At 44.6% G+C, this 25,677-nt stretch overlaps 2 protein-coding genes across 2 annotated transcripts in view; one reads left to right on the top strand and one right to left on the bottom strand.

Annotated features, from left to right (window-relative positions):
- The window catches only part of glis2b (GLIS family zinc finger 2b), a gene marked incomplete at its 3' end in the record, with an annotated part of 19,722 nt that extends 9,598 nt beyond the window's left edge, over positions 1–10,124 (bottom strand). The window contains exon 1 of the mRNA XM_079233847.1: positions 10,036–10,124. The remainder of the gene's footprint in view (positions 1–10,035) is intronic.
- Positions 10,125–13,874: 3,750 nt separating this feature from the next.
- Positions 13,875–21,637, top strand: tfap4 (transcription factor AP-4 (activating enhancer binding protein 4); the record flags this gene model as incomplete). Its single annotated transcript, XM_079233404.1, has 7 exons — positions 13,875–13,963; positions 18,570–18,789; positions 18,880–18,978; positions 19,095–19,265; positions 19,375–19,518; positions 21,202–21,369; positions 21,479–21,637. 7 exons carry the CDS (start codon positions 13,875–13,877, stop codon positions 21,635–21,637), a joined length of 1,050 nt encoding a protein of 349 aa, XP_079089530.1.
- Between the last annotated feature and the right edge of the window lie 4,040 nt (positions 21,638–25,677).

Below are 25,677 nucleotides of genomic sequence, written 5' to 3' on the forward strand. Positions count from 1 at the left end.
ACACCACCTGCGAGTCAGAGACAAAGTGACAAAGGTGCTCACAAGCTTCAACCCAGGGAGAAATAAGTACAAGATTGCCACTTGTCCTTTTAGGGTTTTACAAAGAGATTATAGGAATATATCACCCGCAAATTAAAGAGAGTGAGCGAGAATCAAGAGATAAAGATGCAACGGAGGAGAGGAAGGGAAAAATCGGAGACAACACATGATACGGGGGAGACACAAGAGGGAAGGAAGGAAAGAAAAAAGGGAGGGATAGACGGATTGAAGGAGGGAGAGAGTGCAACAGGAAGCTTCTCAGCGAGCTACCGATGGCCTCCAGCCAGAGTGTTCAGACACTGAGGAATTCCAGGCAGAGGGCAGGCGGGGAGGGAAGGTGCCAGGAGGGAGGGAGGGAGCGAGGGAGCGAGGAGGGCGGGTCACACTTGTGGTTTGTTGTCAAAGGGGACTTCTACATGAGAAAGGAAGAGCACGCGATCTCTCAACAACAAGCGATACCTCAACATTAACATTTCTGTAAGGACGCAAACTGGGACGTGAGCAGTCCGACACTAGCTTTCCTTGCTTTCCAAACTTTGGTTATGAATTATTGGACATTTAGCCACATCCTTTAGGAAATGGGAATTGGTGTATACTGGACATCTATACTGGAGAACAATTCTAAATACTAAGCTTTTATGAATAAAGCTCATCTTTGACGTAACCTACAGGATGTAGACGTTTGTGTAGAAAACAATGTAAAGAATACACTACTGACACTGTGGATTTTGATCACATATTGTATATCAATAGCAGGGCCGGCTGAATTAAACATGCGAGGGAGACTGTTAGTGGTACATAATTATTGAGAGAAAACACTCAACCAGACTCTGCATCTTAATAGCATCCAGACAGACCTGACAACAGCACAGCAATTCCACTTATTCTGTCGTACAGTGAGATTAGGCCATAAATGATCTATGAACAGCCATCTGACTGAAATTTCACATTGTGTCAGTAAGCTTTATGACCTGCTCAACCCGGGATTATCGCACGACATAGTGACCTGATTTGACTCTTGGTGGGGCGGGGACGGATGGGCGGAAGGATGATGGATGAATTTCAAGGGAAGTATGCATTACCAGAGACAAATCACAATGCTTTTCCTTTCACAAATATTTTTTTTACTTTTAACATGCAAAGCTCTTGCGATTTGTTTTTAATCATGTAATTAATTTGAAGGGGCTAGATTGTGCAAATATAATTTTTTTGGCAGAATAAATGAAAAGAGAAGAGGCAGGTATAGGGAGAGAGTAGCTGCACATTGGCATGAGGCTAGGAAACTTCCCCCACAAGCCACGGACAATTTATTAGACTCCCTAGTAGCTGCTATATGACATGAACAGTATGTGAGTGAGGGGCCACGTGTTGCAACATGTGTTTTCAGTCACTGGTTAGTTTTTATCCCACCTACTCCCCTTCCAAATCAGACACGTATGGATTTTAATCAACTAAACCGCTGTAGCATCAGGACAGTAATCAGCGGTAAACAGATATAACTCCACGGGACGATGACTCAGAGGGTTTCAGCTGTAAACCTACCCAACACTAAGGCACTTTGCACGGCCGTACTGCAGGCTTTGAAGAGTGGTGAGTAATCTTACAATAACGTGGGGCATTTCACAACATTGAAGTTTCATAGCCGGCGGTGGCGGGCGGCGGGGAACCAATGAACACAGCGGGAGGCCCACGACCGTCGGTGAGAGGATAGAAGACAGGGGAAGAAGAGGAGAGAGGGATGTGTTTGTCTCTACACTCAGGAGATTTGAACACATCCCCACCCTGGCTCTCTTTACCTCCTACTAACTCTGCTGGGCCTCTCTACCTCCTGCAGGCCACTGAATGCATTCCCTCCAGCCCTCACTCCTCCTCGCTCCTCTTTGCTCTGCCATACTTCCATATAAACATGAACTTGCGTGATCTCCCTCAGCCCTATTCCCACTCGACTTCTTCCTCGTCCCCATCGTCTTTCATCGCTTTCTCCTCTTCTTCTCCTGCATAGACCCGTCTCACATGTCTCTCTCTCTACTGCTCTGCTCTCCCCCCCCATTTTCAGTCCATTCCTGTGGCCTCTCCCCACAGGCAGTGATGCAATCCTCCGACTCCTGCGCGCAATCACAGGGTCTGGAGTTGGCTCGCCAGCTAAAGCAGGGGCGTCACCACACCATGCTCAGTAGGAAAGCAACAGGAGAGGAAAGAAGAGAGGTGGGGGGGGGGGAATAAAGAAATGAAGCCAATGAGAGAGGGAGGAAAAACAGAGAGTGGTGGGTCAGAGAGGAAAAAGCTCCGTGATAAAAATTAACAGCTCTGTTTTATAGTTTGTGCATATTCACAACGTAACTTGGTTTTATGTGCATGTGGTGAAGTTTTGTTTTCTTTAAGGTACTAGAGGAACTTTTGAATGGATTTGATTCTGAAGACAACATCCCAGCTCATCAGCCCACTAACCAGCTGTGTTCGTTTTGTTGGGGTTGCTGGATAGGGTCTGTGTTTCGGAAGTGATGGTTCTTTCATACTCCCACACTAAATGCTGTCATTCCAGCTGACTCACACCACCATTAGCATTATTCCTACCGCTATATTGGAAATAATAAATTCAAGTGGTATGTTCTGAAGGTGTATCTTTGTCAGATCTGCCATTTTAACGTAATGTGGAGGTTGTACTTTTCCAAACAGGTGACATTTTCTCCATATTTCCTTGCTGGGGCAGTGCAGGTGGCATGTGTTACTACTGCAGTATATAATTGATAGGCAGTGGTATGCTAAGCCCTGTACATGCATGCATGCAAAGAGTGATCTTATCAAGCAAAGTGCACTTAGACATGGATGGAAAGGGAGGTTATAGGATTTATAGGGCCAAACATAAAGCTGAAACCTTGTGATGCTTGTGTGCAGAGACATGCATGCATGTATGCACACACACATTCACCCCTGGTTTGCAGACCTCCCCTAAAGGCAGCAGAAATGAGCACAAGGTCAGGATAGGAATGCAAAGCACTGGCACCTGCCTAAATCTTTAAAATACCAGGTTCTCTCACACACACATACAAACACAAGGCCACTCCCTAAACCCCAGGGCAGGTTTTAAACCTGAAGAGAAATGGCTTCAGCCCAAAACCAAGCACACCGGTGTGCACCCCACAACTTAACGATGTATGAAAGTATATCACTGAATAACCACCAACTTTGAGCTCTTTTCAAAACATAACTGAAGCAGCTGCGGTTGAACTCAACAGGAGATGTCTTGGATTTTCCCTCACTGGTGAAAACCCAGCACCAGTTCTAAACCACCGGGTAGGAGGGAATAGGAAGGGGTCCAGAAATCTATTTTTTTTTCTCTCCCCCTCTCTTCCACATAGTTACCAGCAAGCTGAGGGCAGATTAATGGTGTGAGATGTGTATGGAAAGTGTGGTAAGATAAGCAGCAAACCCAGGGTGTATTTCAGCACCAGTTACTGTGCCAAAGTGGTCTATCCTCAACAATGACCACTTCAGGAATCAGGGAAATGCATTCGCTACACACACACATAAACACACTGATTGTACAGCCCCTAATGCACAGCCATAAAGACTGTGCATCGTGTATTAGTACAGCATGTTGTGGAGTTCAGACCAGTTCAGAGCACTGTGGTACCGCTCCAGCTTTGGGAGGGGTGCGCCTGTCTCACAGTCATTTCCTGGACGGGAATATTATGGCACCACACGCATGAGAAACAAACCCCTTTCGCCTCTACACACTGACCCCAGCCACTTTCATTTGCTTGCAATTCAATAAGCCAACGGCACATATCAAACTCCCTGGGAAGCAAGTCTTCTCATTGAAAAGCCACGGTAATATGATCACAACAACAGCTTTATGCAACACGGCTCCGAGAGGCTGGGGGCTACGCTTGGGGTGGTGGTTCGCGCTCTTTATCGTTGTGTGCAGTTGCTGAGGCCAATCGGACACGTCTATGGTGTCGTAACTTTTCTATTCCTTTCTGGATGGCCACTCCCTGTCCCTGGAGAGGACTTGGTCACACCTGTGCACCAGCTTTGCTGCTCAGGAGAGAGCGCACACAGAGCCAGATGTGCTTTTGGACAGGGAGTGCCTCCATTACTGTGTGTTTGTTCAAATGTGATTCTTTATGTACAGAGAGAAGGGACAGGCCAGGGTCTCAGCTTCCAAAAAGCATATTGAAAGGGGAAGAAAACAGGAAGAAATACAAAACAGCAGACAGCAATTAGCAGACAACGTGACGTGATGTGTATTTGTGTGAGTGCGTCGGGGGGAACAACACACACTGCAGGGTGATCCAGGAGCTCCTGCTTCTTTAAATTTGGGTGTGCCCCCCATACTGTCTGCTATAGCTCCATTTCAGCCTTTCTGCCTCCCTCGCCATGATCTCACATATATATGTACACACAAAGCCGGTGTTGTCTTTTCCTTGTGAGGCTGTGCCAACTAAACTGTGTTCTCCCTCCTCACATGGAGCGCCTGCTTTCTCTGAGTAACCCTCCGCCCCGGCGTGTCCCCTCCCACCATGGCTGGCATTAAGACAAGGTCAATATGACAGTCTTTTCTCCCTTTATCTCCCTCCCTCGCATTTTCTTTCAGTATTTCTGTGTTCTAGCTCCACTAAGTGACAGGCTCCACCCTATAGCTTTTATCTTTTGCAGGCTCCATCCAAGAGAGAGAAACAGAAAAAGAGAGCAGAGAGACAGATGCAAAGGGACAGATGGAGGGCGAGTGAGATGGCGACAGACAGAGTTGAGCATAATGCTGTAAAATGGAGTAGCAGTAAAATCTTGATTCAAATTTGTTGGCATGCGTGTTATCTGTTGGAAACAAGCTTCGGAAAGATCTGGAACTGATCCCTCTTTTGATTTGGCGTCACCCACTGAACAGCAAGGGCTAATAAATGTGCTGCGGACAAATGCAATCTTACAGTAGATTGGCAGCGTGGACCGAATGAGCCTAAGAGAGGATCTCAATTAGCGTTGAAGGTCAGGGTCATGCTCTTACACACTCTTTTGTCCTGAATCAATACTGACATTTAGAATCAAATAAAAAACAGCCAAGCTCACCAGGACTGACAGTACCATTTATTAAGGCCCGAGCAAACGAGGAACAAGGGCGTTTAGAGGCAATCGGATGCAGCAAAGGAGGGACGTGTCAAGGAAGTGACTGGTCGTTATTCAAGCTGCCCACTAGAAGTAAATTATTAAAACTTTAAGCAACCAAATTAAAACAGTGAGGTTATTTCAAAGTAGTAACTGAGGTCAGAATATGTCTTTCTTTCACTAAATGTAACCTCAAAAAACATTTCCAAATTACATAAGGCTCCCCTCACAAGAAAGCAAACATCCATGGCACATATGAATTAAATTAGGGCTGGCAACATCTCTACAACACCACAGAGAAGGTAAACACTTACAGGCTAAACTTTTTCTCTCTCCCCTTTGCTGCATGTATAAGATGGAGAATGTTTTATATAATGTAAGCGCCACGTATGGCACTGGGGGCTCATGGAAAGTGGGAGACGAAAATGCAAGGGAGGGACGAAGGGAAAGAGGGAGCCGAAGCAGAGTTAAAAGCGAGGAGGAGATGGAGTCCCAGGGAGTCGGGGATGGAGGAGAAGGAGAGGGTGAAGGGGGCTGGAAGCTAGCTGACAGGACGGGATATGCCCAGACAGGGAGCTCCCAGGCCCAGACTTGAGAGTCTTATTTGCCTCACCCGTCTCTACCTCATCCCCTTCTTTAAAAAACACCATCAATCCCTCTCCCCCGTCTCTCCCTTCCCAGCGTGGTATTCCTCACCCGTTCTTACAGCCTGAGCCTCTCTTGTCCGACTCCTCCCTTTCTTTTCTCTTCAAACAAGTAAACACACACATACATACCTTTGAACTGCTGTAGTGCTATTGAGGGTAAACTGTAGAATCCAGGGTGTTGGCCAACCAAGTAAATAATAATACAAACCAGCTGTGTCTCCACTTAAACTGCATGGCTGTTCGCATATTACTGCACAACTCACAGCTTCTTAAAGTGAGCTCCCAGATATCCAAAAGGTCCAGCGAGCTCCAAGTTTACTATCATCTATACCTTAAATCATAAAGTATGTTGGTGGAAACCCCAAATGGACTTTCCTCTACCCCCCCACCCTTTCTTTGACAGCTCCTTTACTTTGCTGTTAATCTGTCAAATCTTGGCATTACTCTTGTATTCTCTCTTTAATTTTTCCTCATCAAGTGAGCCCGGCCCCAGACATGGTCTGCATATTGTCTGAAGGGCTCTGCGAGCTGAAATTCTCTCACGATAGAAACACAGAGAAGGGAGCGCAGAAGGAGCATTAAAGAGAATGAGAAGAGGCAGGGCGGGGTAGCTGGAGTGAGGCACTGAGTTGTCTGTGTTTATTTTGGAAATGCAGGCCTGCAGACTTGCAACAGAGGAACTGTCCCCTAAACTTCCCCGTGGCAGATTTTCACAGAAAGAGCAAGAGTCCTCTGCTCGTTTGGGCTGTCCCACTCAGGTGATTTCAAAAAGGGTAGAGCTTATATTCCCAGAGGGGGAACATTTTAACCCACCCTGGGGATCCAGGAATGGTCTGCTCCAGGAGGAAACAGTGAGGCCGTGAGTGATTAGTGGTTACAGTTTAACTGGAGAAAAATGCATGCTTCGCGAGCCCGGCCAGCAAGGGAGCAAAGCGGTATGCACTGGTCTCCTTCAGTTTGCAAGTTAGTGTGAGTCGAGCTCTGTATCCGCTCGGTCTATTCTTATTGTATGGGCCCAGGAGTCTGGCCGTCACCACACACAGACACATCACACTGCAGCACTCCAAAGTATGCATGTGTCACCTCCACTGCTGCACACACATGGCAATGATTAGTGATAAGATATTTTTTTTGGGGGGGGGGGGGGGGTGCCCAGAGCTGAACTGTAATGATATGAGAGCATAGAGAGTCATTCGCTGTCCTTCTCAAGTTGAACTCTAGTTCAGCCAATGAATCAGCTCTGTTTCAACTTAGATTTCAATTAAATTACAGCGATGACTTCAGTCTTGTGGCTCGTATGAATTTCACTTGTTTATCAAGCTGCAACAGAACCAAGAATTTTCAAAAAAATCCTCAAATGATTAACAAAGTGTGGGGGTGAAGGGACTGATATCCAAACCTGACCATGGACACTGTATCATACACCGTGTCCTCTCTCTACCTCGATTCACTGCAGGGACATCTGTCCTGCATCTACTCTGACATGTTCTGCCCAATCAAAAGGTCAAGAGCTGGGAATCCATTCCACATGACTTAACCTAACTTAGTCATATTTCATATGTTAGGCACCCGAGTGGAGGAATCACAAATTGTCTGATTGGGAAATCAGAGTGCTGCCGAGGTCTTATCCACAAGTGTAAAGGACATATCTGTCGTGGGGATCCCTGTGAAGATAAATGCAAGTGTGTATCAGGTGCCTTGTTTTCACTCCATGCTGCCTCTTTCATTGACCACTATAATCCTCCCTCCCCTGCTGCTGCGTTGCCTTTCAGCTTGACCGTAATCCCCAGCAGCTATGAAACCCCACTGTGATATCAATTCAAACACTCACACTGGTTCTCCCACTGCAGTTTGTACCACTTACATTCCACCCAATTACTGGTAGCAGTCCTCGTCTTTCCTCACAGTTTTTTCCCATCCAGTGGAAACATATTTTATTGGCCCCACAACAGGCTGACAAAACAGTGTGAAAAACAAAACCTACTGTTGTGGATGTCAAATGAGAGTTTCTTTTTGGTGCCATACTCGCAATGTAAGAATCAACTGAATGTGCTTCTTTTTACATCAGATGCGGTGCACTTTTATTAGCCTGGTTTAAGACATTAAGTACAAGTGTACTGTGGGCGCCCACCATTCCGCTACCACAAGCCTCGTGGTTGTTCTCTGACGCAGGAATATGCCATTAGGGTCCACCTTTTCCACCATAAAGCAGCTGCCTTACGCTCACACAACTTGGGACCTCAGGGGTATGATGTCACACAGTTGTGGCGTGGTTCAAAATCTTAAGGCACGGGAAAATTGGGGAGGTGACCACCACACCCATGATTCGATTTCAGACACTGGCATGGTGGAGGGCCTTTATGGTCTTCCACCATATCTTCTTGCGTATTAATTGCAGCAGATTAAAGCAAGTCGGTGTCAAACTCTGACTAAATCTTTGTGCAAGCTGTTGCACCCAGCAGCTGCCCAAGTATCTACATCTGGCCAAGCATGCAGTCAGGATGAGAAAATGTACAGCAAAAAAAAAAGGCTGCCTACACAAACACACGCACACATCCTGAGTGTGGAATGCCACCACAAGGACGCGCAGCTGGACCCCAGCGGACATCTGGATATATGACGGCGCTAAGAGCCTTTTCTCTAGCTCTGACTTAAGTGCTGTGCAAGAGAAGTATCACGGTATGTGCCGACAGTGATAGAAGCCTCTCCGTCTGTCTTTCTTTCAGATGGATTCTGTGGTTGACCTGAAGCTGAACTGTTCATCAGCTGATTTGATAAACAATGCGGTGAGCAGGCTGAGGATGTGCGGAGCACCTGTGCTCACAGTTCAGAAAGGGGTTATGGATTAAATAGCAGGGGCCTGGAATGGGGTAGTGGGGCGGTGGGGGTCAGTGTCCTCCCTCTGCACAAAGCCTGTGTGGCCTCTTTTGCTGCTCCTCTTCCCCACATACTCTGAGAGCGGTCCAGTGGGCCCATAGCCAGACCTCCTCCAGTCTCATATGATATCTGTGTGACGGTTTCTCTCATGCACCCGTGCATTACATTGTTCATACAGTCCATCACAGCCACCTTGGAAATAAACAGCCATCCTCCTCTGATCTAAAATACAACCCCAGCCCCCTGAGTGTGCCTCGATCTGCATTGTGGCCTAATGCTTTTTAATGATCAGACCTTATTCCACTCCAGCACAGGGCTTGTTAGGTCTGCCTTGGCAGAGCTCCGCTCTTTCCCCTGGCATCTTCTGGAACAATGGGCCCATGGGAGGCAGCCAATGGGGAGAAGGTCCATCCCAAACCCAGTCCCAGTGTGCACACAATTAGGCTTAGGGACAGTGGAATTGCTTAATTGGAGGAAAATAGCTCTTTATCTCGGCATGTGTGCCTGTGCTCATCCTTGCCCCCTGCGCTACATGCTTGGCCTTAACTAACGTAGAATTGGTCAAAACAAAAATGATAAAATGGTAAGACAAAGATTTCACCAGTTCCAGTCGTAGTTTGTGAGCCACACCGAAGAGATTATTAAGCATAAATAACTCATGGTGGGCTGCGGCCATTTGCAGTTTGCAGACAAGGAACATAATCGAGGGTAAACTCAAAAAACTAAGCACACGTCCTCACATGAAACTTTACATGAAATAATAACATAGCTATAGTCTTTCGTGTGGGAAATCTAAATAATTGGCATGATTTGTTTTATGGGTGTGCACCTCATGTGGTGGTCACCGTTTTATTTACCAACATACCATCATGTTTTAAGTGAATGTCAGCAGTATGTAGACGTTGAACTCTTTATCAGATGTTGTGACAGAACCTCAGAGAGCTCAGTACAAGCCTGCATCTTGCACAACAGCTGGCTGAGCTGTGATGAACGCCCCTATATAGGGCAGGATTTGTGATACTGCTCTAAAAATGTCTCATGGTTGAGGAGGGGGATGCTGGTTTAAGAGAGGATTCAGACAAGCGGGGAAAGGTTGTTAAAATACATAGAGGCACTGCGCGTAAATGGCACAAACGCCGGTAAAGTAAAAGCACGTCCGCCACGGCTGGCCTTGAATGTGACAGTGTTGGGAGTCGAGGCTGCAGTATATGGGCGCACCGCTGGAGAGTCTCCGAAAATAGGTCATTACCCTGTTTGAACTCGTGCAATTTTTCTTATCGTAGCGGAACACTCAGACCAATGTGGACACACATGACCACAGACACGATATACAGGACTGGCATTGGAAATAAAGGCGCTCCTGGCTTACCTTTCAGGGAAAATGCCGTGGATATGGCCGAGATATCTCCGACTTGGCCCCCCTCTTGCCGGTGCAAACTTCGCACACAAAGTCCTATGGCTCAAGCGGCGTCGGTGTCAAATGACTCCTCGTCAATGTGTCGCTTTTTCTTCGATAAAACGCGAAATACAGAGCTGGTACGTCTTGTAAAAAAATATATCTAGGTGTCTGAAGAGGCGGTCGGTTCCCAGACCATTGTCAGGATTCTTTCTAACCATGGGAAGAAGAAGAAAAAAAATCAAACATAAGCTCAGACGCAGCGTATTTGACTGCTGGTCGTTGGAATAAAGACTAATCTATGTAATGACAGCCTTGTCTGTTGCCGTGGGATGATATATTCTGCATGTTATCATGCCACTGGAAACCCGTCAAAAAGTGTAAACACCCAAATCCGTAACCTTAACTGTTCCCGTGGAGAAAAAGAAGAAAAAAAATGAAGACCACTGGTTGTGTTGTGCATCAAAAAAAACGCAGGTGATATCTTCCTAAATTCAAAGCGCATCGCTCAATGGCAACGCTGGTCAAGTGGGGGGTTTCCTATGGGTGGTCGTGGTTCTCCTGACGGGGTGGGAGGGCAGTTCAGACCAGAGGGATGGCATGAAGTGGTGGGTTAGGGTAGATAGGGCGGGTTGGCGACGGGGTGTGGGGGTAGAGGGGGAGGATCGTCTCCTTCTTCTTCGGTGCTTTTCCAGATGCCGAGGTGGGGCTGTTTGCGTTCCTTTCTCGCAGATATTATCCTCGTGTCTCTTCTGCTCTTTTTATTATTAATAATAATATTATTATTTGTATCTGTGAGCACTCGAGGAGACGCTGTGTTGGTGGTAGTCTCCCCCAAGACCGTCTGAAGCGCATAGACAGCCGCCCGGAGCCCAGCCAGCCCGTCAGGACCAGCCCAGAGTCTGCCAGCTCAGCGCATGCTTACTGCTCCGCCCATCCACCATGGGCAGTCCCCGGCTCCTTTCCAAACTCTCTCTCTCTCTCTCTCTCTCTCTCTCTCTCTCTCTCTCTCTCTCTCTCTCTCTCTCTCTCTCTCTCTCTCTCTCTCTCTCTCTCTTCTCTCTCTCTCCCTCCCTCTCTCTCTCCGTCCTCATGGCCGTCTCTCCGCGTCAGTTCCCCTCCATCAACAGGCCTTCGTGAGCGGTAACGCCCCTCTGGTTCACTGTCCATTGTTTTTCAGACGTCTGTTCTCATGCTGGGAAAACTGTCACATGGTAAAAAAAAATAAAAAAGTTATTTTACTATATCTAGTTATATTTCCGCCCCCATAAATCATTACAAGACTTGAGACTATGTGTTACAGTAAACCTGGAAGAGAGAAGATTAGGATAATGTCTAAATCTGAAAAATTCAGCCTACAACTTGTTTGTCTTCACTCGCAGCAATTTACAGTATTTTCTATTATACATGTGTCTTACTATGTGCAGGGTTTCAGTGGACAATTTAGAGTCTGAAATACACCAACATGTACATTACTTTTGAAAACCACATGCAGCATAATATGGTGAACTCAAAATGATAAATTGTTGTGGAGATTTTTTTATTTATTTGTCGTTCAAATATATTGTTTATCGCTTCACTCAAAACACTATTTTATTGCAAGATCTGGTGTTTACTGTTTGTAAAAGCACTTTTCCTCTTACATGTAATTTAGATTTTAATGTTTTAACATTTATGATCAATGCACAGGTGAGTGTGCCACAACGGACAACCTCAAAAACAACAAATTAGTATTTTTGTTGTTGTCAAGGTAACATGGAAACAAACCGTTTAAACTAAAGTGGTGTTGCATGCAGATGTTTCTGTTTGATCCACTCTGTGGCATCCAGCGTTTCAGTGATGCTGGAGTGAAAATCTGTGCCACCACTAGAGGGCCTCAAGAATGTAATCAGCAGGAGCCCTGAGAGGATGCATTCTACGAATTGATTTGCCAAGTCTTATATTTCCATTTTGAGGAAAGCCATGATCCTCGAATCATTTAATGTTTCTAAAATATTGATGAAGTCCAAAAATGTATATTCCATCTGTAAAGAAGCAATATTTTAGACCTTAGTATTTCCAACAGTTCAGGGTTGTGTGTTTTGGTTTCAGAAGCTAAGTTTACCAATGCAGTGTCCCCCAATAAGACCAACACATTCCAAATGTGACTTTATTAAGTTTCAAGGGTTTTAAATATTTAAGTGAACTATTAATAGGCTACAATTTTCAACTATTGCATGGAGCTATTGTGCATTTTGGTATTGCTTGTAATATGCATGTGCTCTGGATTTTAATTTAGCTTGTTTTTTTATCGGTTACTGTATCTAATAATTGATTCTATAACTTACTAAATATTAAGTAAGCAATGATCAAAGCAATCATGTTCATGAAATTGAAGAATACTATTTAGTTATGATTGGTAGAAACCTATTCCATCGGTTTGTAAACTGTACACACGCTGTGTGTTAACATTGTAACAATTTAAATCAGTTATATTAACAAATAGCTGGTAAATTTTATTTTCCTATTTGGACTAGGTCAACGTGTGTTTATAGCCTATATATTTAATATCATATTAGTTTGTAAGATTAATAATATCGTGTAGCCTTTTACTATTTTAAAAAGCATCCTTTCTTGCAGAGTAGGCTGATCCAGATGCGTAAACAGCTGTGTGAGAACCAGCGTTAATTGCTTGACAATTTACATCCGTTCCAGTAAGGTGGACTCATTAATAAATAAAAACGCCACCATGTGCCTCCACAAGGATGCAGCTTTTCATGTTTCCGGATGCAAAAAAACCCACAAATTCGCTGCACCCATTTTGTGGCTGTTGTCGCTGCTTCTAATCAACGAGGTAACACTGTAGTTTACCCTCCTGTACTGCCACTGGTACACCCAAAATGGTGAACGGCATCCACGCTCGGTCGTGTTGTGTGTCAGTCAGCAGTCTGTCCCCAAAAGCCCTCCCCGGTGGCTGTTGCTGTGCAGCTCTGCCAGCGCGTCAGCTGATCCTCTTGTTCGCTGATCGCAGCTGTTGGAGTATCCGCCCCTCCAGCAGTCCGGCTTTTTATTTACTATATCAATGTCACAGTGCAAAACACATTTAGGTTATTGCTGTAATTGCTTTTTGTGTGTTCATAATCATGCCTGTCAACTTGATTTTACTATTACAATGTCAGTGCTAGTTTCAGTGAAACCATATAAGGGGAAACATGTTTTTGATTGATAATCACCGACTGCTGGATTCGTGGATTGCTTGAACTCAATATTATACCGCGCATTCAATCACACATTAGCAGCCAGTGATTCTCTGTAATTCATATTAAAGACATATAATCCCCTTTTACCCCTCACGTGTGCGTTTTCTTGACGGTGTATGTTTGCGCTAAATAGTCCTTTGTTTACATGCAGTCCCCCGTCTCTGCGGAAGGAGGCTTTTTGGAAGCGAGTGTGACTCTTACCAGCTGTTTCCCGCCTTGAAAGCCATCCGATCAGCTGCATACACACACACACACACACACACGCGTGCACGCACACGGTCATGCAGAGAGAGAAAGCAGAGGGGAGGGAGAAAGAGAGAGAGAGAGGTAGAGCGCCACACACAACGAGGGAACCCCATCAGCTGGAAGTCGAGTAACATTACAACTCTCAGCAGCCTGAAACTACTACATTACACCGACCAGAGATCCATACATTGTCTGAGGATTTAACCCGCGACGGATCACGGGATTTCCGCTCTCTAACATCGGGATTTTTCTTTTTATTCTACGGAGACTGTTTGCTGTTTTTCTTTTTTTAGGAGGGGAGGGGGGGCAAACTGGCGAGAGGAGAGCATGGAGTATTTCATGGTACCAGCTCAGAAGATGCCCTCCTTGCAACATTTCAGGAAAACGGAGAAAGAAGTGATTGGAGGTCTTTGTAGGTGTGTATACATGTGTTTGACCCAGCACGCCGCGTGTATTATTAGTATCTTCTGTGTGGAGAAGACGCACTTAGCGACTGCGTTGAGGCAACATGCTTGATCTGATCTGTTATTGTGTACACGACCCACTCACGGGGACCTGCGGGCATTTATTCTCATCAAACACTTGGATTATATTGCGTCTCAGCACGCGAGGGGTCCGTGTCGCCCCGCAGCATCCACCCCGCGATGTCGATTCGCACATTTTGTTGCGAAATCGGTGTATTTTGTGGCTAACAAACATAAACCACGTGGTTCCGTGCACACCACGTTACTACTCCGCCACAGAGCGCACCCGCCGCTCTATTTATCCTCAAATTACCCCTCAGTGTCACCCAAAGGTGCTGTGATTCGCGTTAGAAGTGGACAGACCACGCGAGCGGGTGTTATTCGGTGTGAACGGGTCCGGTGTCGCCGTGCGGATCGGCACATTTTGCTCCGAGCTCCGTGAAGTTATTGTGGGTGGTGCGGCCATGCTTGTGGCTTGAGCTAAAAGTGATGGGGGTGTTTCTGCCGTTTGTTCCGTTAATGGCGCCGTTTTCGTTTTTATTTCTGATGTGAAAATGTACCACCGCTCTGAAAACCGTCCCCACTCGGGGGCAGCGAGGTTTTTCTCCGGCGTTTGTGTGCGTCTTGTCCGCTCATTGGAGTCGCCTCCACTGCGTCTTTTCCTCCCGCACCTCTGCCATGCTGCCTGCCGCATTGTTATAATGGCGGAGGACACGGAAAGTCTGCTCGGAGCACGGAGGTGGCGTCGGGCACTGTGATGACGAAGGGGGGGTTTAATTTGGCTTTTTACGTACATATATATTTCCGTCGGTTCGTCCGGTAAAAGCACGCTTAGTGTTCGCGGGGAGGCAGATAAATTAAAAGTGTTGTTGTTAATAAGGGGGTGTGTATGTCACGGAAGGCCTTTCGATACGTCCGCAGCCCTGTTTGAAGAGGGAGGCGGAGGGATATGCTACTGTTGCTGGTGGCTGTTGGTAGTGACGCGGGCATTGTGGGACATGTAGTCCTCATTGTTAGTCTGCAGAGAATTGCTCTAGAACGAGGGAAATCTGCATCAATTTAACCCGGAATGTCACAAATGTTTTTCTTTGACTTAAAATGAATGGAAAACGACATACATAGTTGGCGTCTTGATTACGTTCAGCTGTAGAGCCTTTATAACTAGCTGTATACTATTATAATGGCTAAGAAAGATACTATCTAGCTGCTGGCAATTTTCTTTCAGCCCAACAACTATTGATTTATTTACTTATTGATATATATGTAAATTGCATTTTTTGACACTAAATTGTCAGGAAACAGTGGGAAAATGCCCATGACTATATCTCAGAGCCTACGGTGATGTCTTCAAATATCTTGTGTTGATGATCAGTGCAAACATATAACTTATTCCGAGATTATTGCAATATTTGAGACACTAGAAACTATCAAATGTTTGTCTAATTTGCTTTAAAAAAAAGCACACATCGATTGTCCGTATACTTTTGGAATAATATGGTTTTGTTTGTGATTTAGTTACCTGGCACTTAAACTCCTGTTTTAATCTTTTATACACTCTAATTGGGTCCCAACCTGTTTCTCTGTAATGGTTTGTGTGATATGGTGAAGTCTAGGCCCAGTTGGTCATGCTTTGGCAGTAAATGTGTTTGCTGGTTATGCCGCTGCAATGTTGGTTAGCGTGCGCGTGTGTGTGCACACACTCCGTTTCTCGTCTGTGTCTGCACAATTGTTTCCAGTGTTTGCACTGAGGCAGCTGAGTCAGTACAGATAAGAGCTTGGCTAGAGAGGGTCCCAGAGATACTGAGCTGGATACAGAGTATGTGAGAGGAAGTTGGCTTAAATCTCCCCTCAACTGAATTGCAGCATATTGTGTTTTTTCACCACAGCTTTAGGGGGTGAAATATTAGCCGGCTCCGTGCTCCTCTAATTACATCTCAACTGGAGTTATAAGCATGGTGCCACTGTAAAGATGCTTTTTTAAAACCACGTGTGGTGCTTGTAAATTGACTTGGGAAACATTCACACTCCCGTTCAAAAGCATAACGCTGGATTACATTGCATATTAATGTGTCACTCTGACACCTGACAAATGGCATAGGTCGAGCAGGACACCAGCAGGGCATTATACTTAAGTGTTGTTTTTAGGATTAAATAAAAACTTTAATTAATCCCCAACTACAGTTAAACCTGGATTGCAACATGCATGATGGCATAGATTCTTGAATATTTTATTATTGTCTACACAGAAAGTAATTGATAGACAAAAGACAAATTAAGTCTAAATACCTCTGTAATAGCAGGAATGTGTTTTGCATTTCTTGGTCCATTCTGCTGTGTGGTGTGGAAAGAGTTATTAAAAGGTCTATGAAATCAAAAGCAACAGTGATGTGTTTTTCAAAGATAATAAGACCTGACATTGTCTTTGCTTCGGGTAAAAAGTAGTTCAAATAAAAAGATGAGTTATTCCTTCAGAATCAAAGGGCAAAGATGCCGGCAGAAATGCAAATACAGTATCTACCATGGCCTCAACAGACGACGTCACACGACATGTTGCATCAGACCGGATTGTGATCACAGGAAAGCTGTATTTATGTCCATATACAGTGGCTTGCAAAAGTATTCATACCCCTTGAACGTTTCCACATTTCGTCACATTACATGCCACAAACATAAATATATTTTATTGGAATTTTATGTGAAAGACCAACACAAAGTGTCACACAATTGTGAAGTACAAAGAAAAAAAAACGAATGACTAAATTGTGTGTGTGTGTGTGTGTGTGTGTGTGTGTGTGTGTGTGTGTGTGTGTGTGTGTGTGTGTGTGTGTGTGTGTGTGTGTGTGTGTGTGTGTGTGTGTGTGTGTGTGTGATCTAATCTCAGTACAAATACAGCTGTTCTGTGACGGCCTCAGAGGTTTGTTAAGAGAATATTGGGGAGCAAACAGGACCATGAAGTCCAAGGAACACACCAGACAGGTCAGAGATAAAGTTGTGAAGAAGTTTAAAGCAGGGTTAGGCTATAAAAAGATTTCCCAAGCTTTGAACATGTCACGGAGCACTGTTCAATCCATTATCCGAAAATGGAAAGAGTATGGCACAACTGCAAACCTACCAAGACACGGCCGTCCACCTAAATTTACAGGCCGAACAAGGAGAGCACTGACAAGAGATGCAGCCAAGAGGCCCATGGGGACTCTGGACGAACTGCAGAGATCCACAACTCCGGTGGGGGAATCTGTCCACAGGACAACTATTGGGCTTGCACTCCACAAATATGGCCTTTATGGAAGAGTGGCAAGAAGAAAGCCATTGTTAAAAGAAAACCATAAGAAGTCCCGTTTGTAGTTTGCCAGAAACCATGTGAGGGACACAGCAAACATGTGGAAAAAGGTGCTCTGGTCAGATGAGACCAAAATTGAACTTTTTGGCTTAGTGTGTCGGAAACCTAACACTGCACATCACCCTGAACACACCATCCCCACTGTCAAACATGGTAGCATGATGCTCTGGGGGTGCTTCTCTTCAGCAGGGACAAGGACGTTGGTCAGAGTTGACGGGACGATGGATGGAGCCAAATACAGGGGAATCTTGGAAGAAAACCTGTTGGAGTCTGCAAAAGACTAGAGACTGGGACGGAGGTTCACCTTCCAGCAGGACAACGACCCTAAACATAAAGCCAGGGCTACAATGGAATGGTTTAAAACAAAACATATTCATGTGTTAGAATGACCCAGTCAAAGTCCAGACCTAAATCCCATCGAGAATCTGTGGCAAGATCTGAAAACCGTCGTTCACAAACGCTCTCCATCTAGTCTGACTGACCTTGAGCTGTTTTGCAAAGAAGAATGGGCAAAAATCTCAGTCTCTAGATGTGCAAAGCTGGTAGAGACATACCCCAAAAGATTGCAGCTGTATTTGCAGCAAAAGGCGGTTCCACAAAGTATTGACTCAGGGGGGCTGAATAATTTTGCACACTGCACTTTTCATTTTTTTTATTTGTGATTATTTTTATTTTTTTTATTTTTTTAAATCATGTATAATTTTTCTTTGTACTTCACAATTGTGTGACACTTTGTGTTGGTCTTTCACATAAAATTCCAATAAAATATATTTATGTTTGTGGCGTGTAATGTGACAAAATGTGGAAATGTTCAAGGGGTATGAATACTTTTGCAAGCCACTGTAACAAGCCCTCCACTGTATATAGTGGGAGTAGAAACAGGCAGATTGCAGATTGGTTTCCACAAAATAATCTCGCAACAAAAATGAAGGTAACTGGTCGTTGTTTGGCATCCGCCTGGATGGGTCCAATTGAAGTAGACTGCCCTGTAAATAGATGTCACTCAACAAGTTAGTGTTTGGTATAAGTGTATTATTGGTAATGTTTTGGTTTTATATTATTGAAACATTGACCTTTTGAGGGAAAAACAAGATTTATTCTTTTGGATTTGTGTTAAAGTTCACTATGTTCACTATGCTGCTAAAATATGCTTTATTTCCTAAATTTTTTCAACTTACCGCTTTCTTCCTCCTTTCCTCCCCCTTTCCTCCCCCTTAGTCTGGCCAACATTCCTCTGACCCCAGAAACAGCCCGAGATCAGGAGAGGCGAATTCGCCGAGAGATTGCTAACAGCAATGAGCGTCGGCGTATGCAGAGCATCAATTCTGGATTCCAGTCTCTTAAAACCCTCATTCCACACAGTGACGGAGAGAAGCTCAGCAAGGTGGGTCACAAGAGAGGTTTGAACGAGGTGTGTGACGGAGAGAAGCTCAGCAAGGTGGGTCACGAGAGACATTTGAACCAGGTGTGGTGTTCCACTCGCCTCCATGACAGACCGGTCACATGCTTCTTCTTCTCGTTTCCCCAGGCTGCCATCCTGCAACAGACGGCAGAGTACATTTTCACTTTGGAGCAAGAGAAGACTCGTCTTTTGCAGCAGAACAGTCAGCTCAAACGAATCATACAAGTGAGGTGGCATCACTGTGCAAAAACCTGAAAAAGCTTTAATTTTCTGTCTGTCAGGATCATCAGTTTAAGTATTCATCTAAAAGAGAATATCACCTTTCTGTTTGCTCTCCCTAGGAGTTAAGTGGTTCCTCCCCAAAGAGGAGGCGTGCAGAGGACAAAGACGAAGGGATTGGCTCACCCGACATCCTGGAGGAGGAGAAGGCTGAGGACTTGAGGAGGGAGATGATTGAGTTAAGGCAGCAGCTGGAGAAAGAGCGCTCAGTCAGGATGTTGCTGGAAGATCAGGTAAAAGGAAAAACCGCAGCATGTAAAGCAATTTCAGACGATCCTAAAAGTGTGCGTCCAGACGAATGCAGTGACTAACCTGGTTTTGACCTCCTGCTCTGCGTGTCAGATGCGTTCCCTGGATGACCAGTTGTACCCAGACACACTGAAAGCGATCAGCCAGCACGTCCAGGAGCAGCCGACCCCAAAACAGAGCCGTCTGAAGCCGAACAAGCATCTGGAGAGGGACCTGACTCCGGCCCACAGCCCTCAGGTTGGAAACATTTGCATACAAGTCTAACTCGCGTATAAAAACTGTTGATGAATTCTTTCCAAAACTGTGTTGATAAATTTCTCTTTTTGTAATCAGTGAAATTCCCTAAGTCTGATGTATGAAATCCAGAGCACACAATTCATGCTTAAAGGGCCAGTGTGTAGCACTTAAGAGGGGTCTGTTGGCAGAAATGGAATATAATATTAGATTTAAAAGTTAGTTTTTAACAAACACTGGCTCAAGAGGGTCACACACATTTTTCAGCCACTGTATTCTCCTACACGCCCGGCACACGGCTTCAGTTGGTTGCAATCTACAAACACCCTGCTAGATCGGTCAAGGAATGACAGAACAAAGAACCAAATGTGATTAAAAGATGTATGTCGTCTTGTGTTTAACAAACATAATCATGTCTCAATAACAATAAAACATACAATTTCCTTGGTTGAACGGAGCAATTAAACATTAAGAGTTTGTTCAACAATCACGTATGGTGCGATTTTGAATTTGACACGCAGGCGAACCATTTTCAGCCCAGTATATTTTGAAAACCAGTGTTTATTTTAGGCTCTTTAGCCTAAATTCATCTGGCAGCTGGCACCAACACCTCCCTCCTGCGTGTAGCTGTAACATTTTACAGATTTCATGGAGTCAATCATGTTGCTTATTAAAGCTTATTACATTTTACAACACTTACTTGCAGACACCTGAACTAATCTCACAGCGTTCTGTAGATGCCACCGTGTCCAGAGTTCCTCTCATTTACAGCGTGTTAAACGAGCAGTTTGCACATCTTCGCGTTACACATCCCGTCTCCTGCCCTGACAGCCACAGTGTCCCGTTTCAGCAGACTGGCCCGAACTGAACACGATGCCAAATCAATGGGCACACGCCGTCTGCCCGTCCTCTCCTTGTGGCAGCTGGGTGCTGGTAATCAAAGATGATTGATCAAATCGGCATGAGACACTTTGTGACTCACCAAAGCAGATCTGAGCCATTTGACCTCAAATCAATATCACTGTGAATTGACCAAATTACCTCAGTAATTACTCAGTAGTTACTGGAAATAAAATTGCTCAAATATATCTTCTTTTACTAAAAGCATGATCTGCTCTAATGTCACATTTGAACTTTGTTGTATTATTGGAAAATATGAGATAAAGACTTAAATTTGCCATTTAATAGTATGAAAGATTGAATAGAAACAAAAGCAGATTTTAATAAACATTTAAATTGCGAGTTGTTCAATGGCAGACTGGGCGGCCTGACGGATCTGTTAATGGGAGCGGACTCATTTGCACCAAAATGGGTCTGTGCGCTCCTCTAGGGTGGAGCTCAGGTGGATTTAAAGCACCACGTGTCTGCAGAGCGCTCATGAGAAATCTGACCACCCTAAGCATTTCAGGGGAAAAATAACTAGGCAGCTCAAACCACTCGCGTGAAACATCCCAAACATAAGTACAGGACCCCATTCAGGCTGATGAGAGATTCCTAACATCTGGCCTGGTTAATATTCAATATGCCGACAGCTGTATTTCTAATTGTGTGTGTAATATAGTGCCTGTTTGTATTTATATATACGGTGTTTTCTTCATTTAATTACTTCACAATGCTATTTGACCATTAAATATGTTATCACAGTGTAGTGAAGACAATTGTGTAATAATTCCTTCTTTCCACCAGGTGTTGGCCCCCGCTACCCTGCCTGCGCCTACACACCATGCCACTGTAATCGTCCCTGCACCTGCGCAACCTGCCCCGCCCCATCACGTCACCGTGGTAACCATGGGCCAGACATCCGTTATCAATACAGTGTCCACATCTCGACACAACCTGGACACCATTGTTCAAGTAAGACGGGTGTAGACTTGTAAACCGTTTTAGTGTGGATAGTTTTTTTCCATATCTGAACACCAGGGGGTGCTGTCGTCACTGACATCGCTCGTCCCTCTGTCTCCAGGCAATCCAGCACATCGAGGGCACCCAGGGGAAGGCTGGCGTCGGCGAGGAAGAGCAGCGGAGGGCGGTCATCGTCACTTCAGGTCGCGCCCTGTCCGACGCGGCGGCCTCTGACACGGCCTCAAACAGCGACGGGCCCGACGACTGTTCATTGCCCTGAGTTCATCTCTGACGTCTCGCACGTTGTACACACACACACACACACACACACACACACATACACACACACTTACACTCACAAAAGGCGCAGGCAGTCCGGGGCTGCAGGAGGCTTCAAACCCACAGCACTCTTGTTCAGTGGACATTAATAGGGATGGTAGACAGATTGAAGCACTCGTTTATGTGTTTTCTTTCTTTTCAGTACACACTCATACATGTTTTGTTGTGATAGGCAGCCCAAATAGGTTTACACTCATACATGCGATCTCCCTTCTGCGTCTTTCTTCTGCTTATCTTAAACCCCCGGCTATTTCACACACATGAACTCTTTTCTCTTCATTAATCTATAGAGAGGTTATTAGAGCAGCTACTTCACTGACTGATCTATAAAGGCTCCGTGATACTAGATAGAAGAGTGTCTGCTAAACATCACCGTTAATCGCCAGGACTGTCCTCTTTATTCGGCCATGAAGCCGTGTGACTGATCCACGAAACCGGAGACAAAGAGCCCCGCAGTGTGGCGTCATCACCACCCAACACCAGAGCCTTTTTGTTTAAGACAAACATCCTTTAAACCTCCTTCTCTGAGTGGTTTGGACAGACACTGTGAGCCAACAAGACTGCTTCAAAGTTCCACCTTTTAGACTTCTGGATGAAATAATATGATGTTTTACTCGTGTGAAGTCTACTTTTTCATGTTTTGTTCCTTTTTTAAAGCTCGCTTATCCAGCAACTTAAAGTGATTGTCCTTTAGAGTGAAAAACTGCACGACATCGATGGGAATTTAAAAGCTGTTTTAATGGCTGACTGGTGCTCACAAGAAATGAAGCGACGGTTGGGAGGAGAAAGTGCGCTTACAGTTTTTTCTTTGCCATTTTTTACTGGGCTGGGTTCCCAGTAATCCCACATGTGTATTGGGTATGTTCTTCGTTTTACTCGTGGCCTGCTAAAAATATCAGTGCTCTGACATGTCCTGACAACTTCCCCTCTTGACTTTAAAAGCACCTAGCTTGTTAAATAAGCTAAACTGTGGGCACTTTTGAGTGATTTCCGCTGGTGTGTGTGTGTGTGTGTGTGTCTGTGTGCGTGTCCCACTTCGCATTTAGATTCGGCCGGGCTTCGCGGTGTCCTAGACTCTGGCAGTCTGCGACAGCACAGCTATTGTCTTGAAGTTAAGGCAGGCGTACATGTGCGCACAACACTCACACACACAAATATGACTGATATACAATCACTTGTTTGCGCAATCGTAAAAGCTTGTTTTATTCAGCCCACTACAGTGTAGTTTCTCAATCAAATGTTGGGACATCTATCAAAGTGGACTATACTTCAAATACACGGAAAGTGCCCGGTGAAATTGTTCGAATGTGCCATGAAGGTGACTGGGCTGGCCACACATGCTCTATGCATTTGTCTCTGTTGTGCGCTTTTTGTCTAGTGTACCATGCTTTTTACACGTTAGATCATACTTTTAAATGTTTTTGCCTGGACATTAAGACTTGTAGAGCGAGGCAGCAGCTTGCCTTACTAATAGCCCGCCGTGGGTGCAAGGAGGTACTGTGAAGCCAGCCTTAACACAGCCTCTGGGGCCTGAGAGATGTACCTGAACACTCGGTCTGGGCTGGTTGGTGGCCACTGGAATCCCTCTGGTTCCCCACTCGCCCTCCTAAACAGGCTTGTGTACACGTGTGGCAGAACATATATTCCCAGGTATTTTGTTTAATTTTCTGTTTGCCACAAACATGAACAGATTTCTAGTCTACTAATACATTTACAATACACGCTCTGCTGATATTTCTTTCTCCCTAACTGTTAAATGTATCCAGTACTGACCGTTGGCCCCCTAATGTGCACTATCAAAGCCAGATGTGTGGTGAAAAAAATTCCACAAAGAAATGTTGACATTCCATAAAATTTTACAATTTTTTTTTCATGTCAGTTTAAACTATAACCTGGTCTATTTAGATAACAGGTACATTTAGCGCTTTTGACACATCAGTGCTATTTTATGATTGCATTTAGGGACAGCGTCATTATTAGAGTCCTCTGCATCAATGCACAGATGGAACTTTGAACTGCTGGACAGATAATGTGTTCAATTGAACACAACCTCATCTATCATGATTTATGTCATGGAATTGCCCTTTAAAGAAATATTGATGTCAGCTGCACTGAAAATAAGTGACACGTCTGTCAAATTTAATCATGGGACATTTTCCCAGTACTTATTACTCGAGGCAGGGGATTCCTGGATATTGAAAATGTGTTTTACAAGCTCTGCTTTTTGTAGAGCACCGTGTTGCATATATCTGCATTTGATGATTTTCTGCTGAATCCCAGACCAGTTTTGTACCATCCGTGTTTTACTCTCCGTTTTGTGGGTTAGGAAACGTTCCGTGGACATGTCGGTTTGTCAGATGAGTGGGGTGGGCCTGGGATCATTAAATAGGGTCATGATTACAAAGCACTTACTGTAATATACTGGAGTCTGCCTCTTTCATTTGTATGAAGGGGCATCTCCTCAGCTGGAGCTCTTTAGGTTATGAGTAAAAGCCTCACAGCTGTGTATCCCCCTCCAACATCTTGTCCTGTTTGCCCCTCATCTTTTTTTTTTTTTTTTCATCGCAAAATCTTTTATGCTATCTTTGTTTATCAATTGTCAATATCTCTTGTGTCCCTTCACATTTCACAGCTCCCTCATCTCCCCCTCCTTTTGTCTTATCTGTAACTTTTTTTTTTGATAGACCTGTCAGTGCATATGGTTGTCAAGAAGCTATTTTGAGTCCGTTTTGTTTTTAAGAGAAATGTTTTGGGGATTAAGAGGCTTGTGCCTTTTGTAAAGACAGAATAATAAAGTTTGTACTTTGTTTTTTACGCATTGGGCCCATTGTGTGTGTGTTGTTCTCCTTTTTTTTTTTTGGGTCTTTAAAATAAGTATTGTATTCTTTAATATTGACTGTTCATGGGCGCTAACAGTTTTTATAGTACACACATGACATAGCCAGCTGCCTTTGTCTCCTCTGGTTTATGGTTGGCCGTCACTCAAGCAGCACAGTTGATGCACAAGTGTCTATTTCTGATTGGTGGATTTGAAAGCCCCGCACCCCTCCCTCTTACTTAACAGCTCATTGCTAAATTAAGATTGCCCACCTTATTTGTGACAGTTAAAATGTACACTAGGGACAGTAGGTGGCATCCCTTGCCACCATCCCCTGACATGCATTCATTAATTCCAGGCCTCTTGTTCACACCCTCACACGTTCATTCAGAAATACCTCTGTTTTGTGTGTCCGCAGAGGCTCAATTGTTTCCAATTTTTTTTATATCATTTACCAATTTCAATTCAGTTTATTTTGCATAGTCCAAAATCACAAATTCCAAATTTGCCTCGGAGGGCTTTACAATCGGTACACATACGATATCCCTGTCCCGGACCTCACATCAGATCAGGAAAAACCGTTCACGGGGGAAAAAAGGAAGAAACCCTCAGGAGAGCAACAGCCAATGTGCAATGACATGAGCGTTAATAATAAGCATAGACAAAGAGTGTCCAAAAACACATTGATAGTATTAATAGTATGTACTGGCACTGGTATATACAATTTAGTTGTGGGATGTGGACCAAAAGGCAAAACTATGAGGTATTAAGGCATGTTGAGGAACAGAAGTTCTTATTGGGACATTTCGACAAACATCCAAAGCTCCACTGTAGTTTGTGTTAATGAGCAAAGTCTGCAACAATACCGCTATAAAACCCTGTAGACATTAAACAGCTTAACTACTGTTGCAGTGACAGCAGCATCAAAGCCGCATCTGACATTTAAAGTCGCACTTTAAAAACACAAAAAGGTAGCGACAGATGCCAGAGTCTGTCAGTCTCTAATGAACAAATAATTAATGTAATGTTCACTAGAATTTATAAAAGCTCATCAAATGCACAGTTTTTCTCCACACCGTATTGTTTGGACACGCTTCCCGAATCTTATGAGACCGACTTCCTCGAGTAAGAAACGCCTGCCATATTTGGGGTTTAATCTACAG

This window comes from Taurulus bubalis (genome assembly GCF_910589615.1).
Source record: "Taurulus bubalis genome assembly, chromosome: 17".
NCBI lineage: Eukaryota > Metazoa > Chordata > Actinopteri > Perciformes > Cottidae > Taurulus > Taurulus bubalis.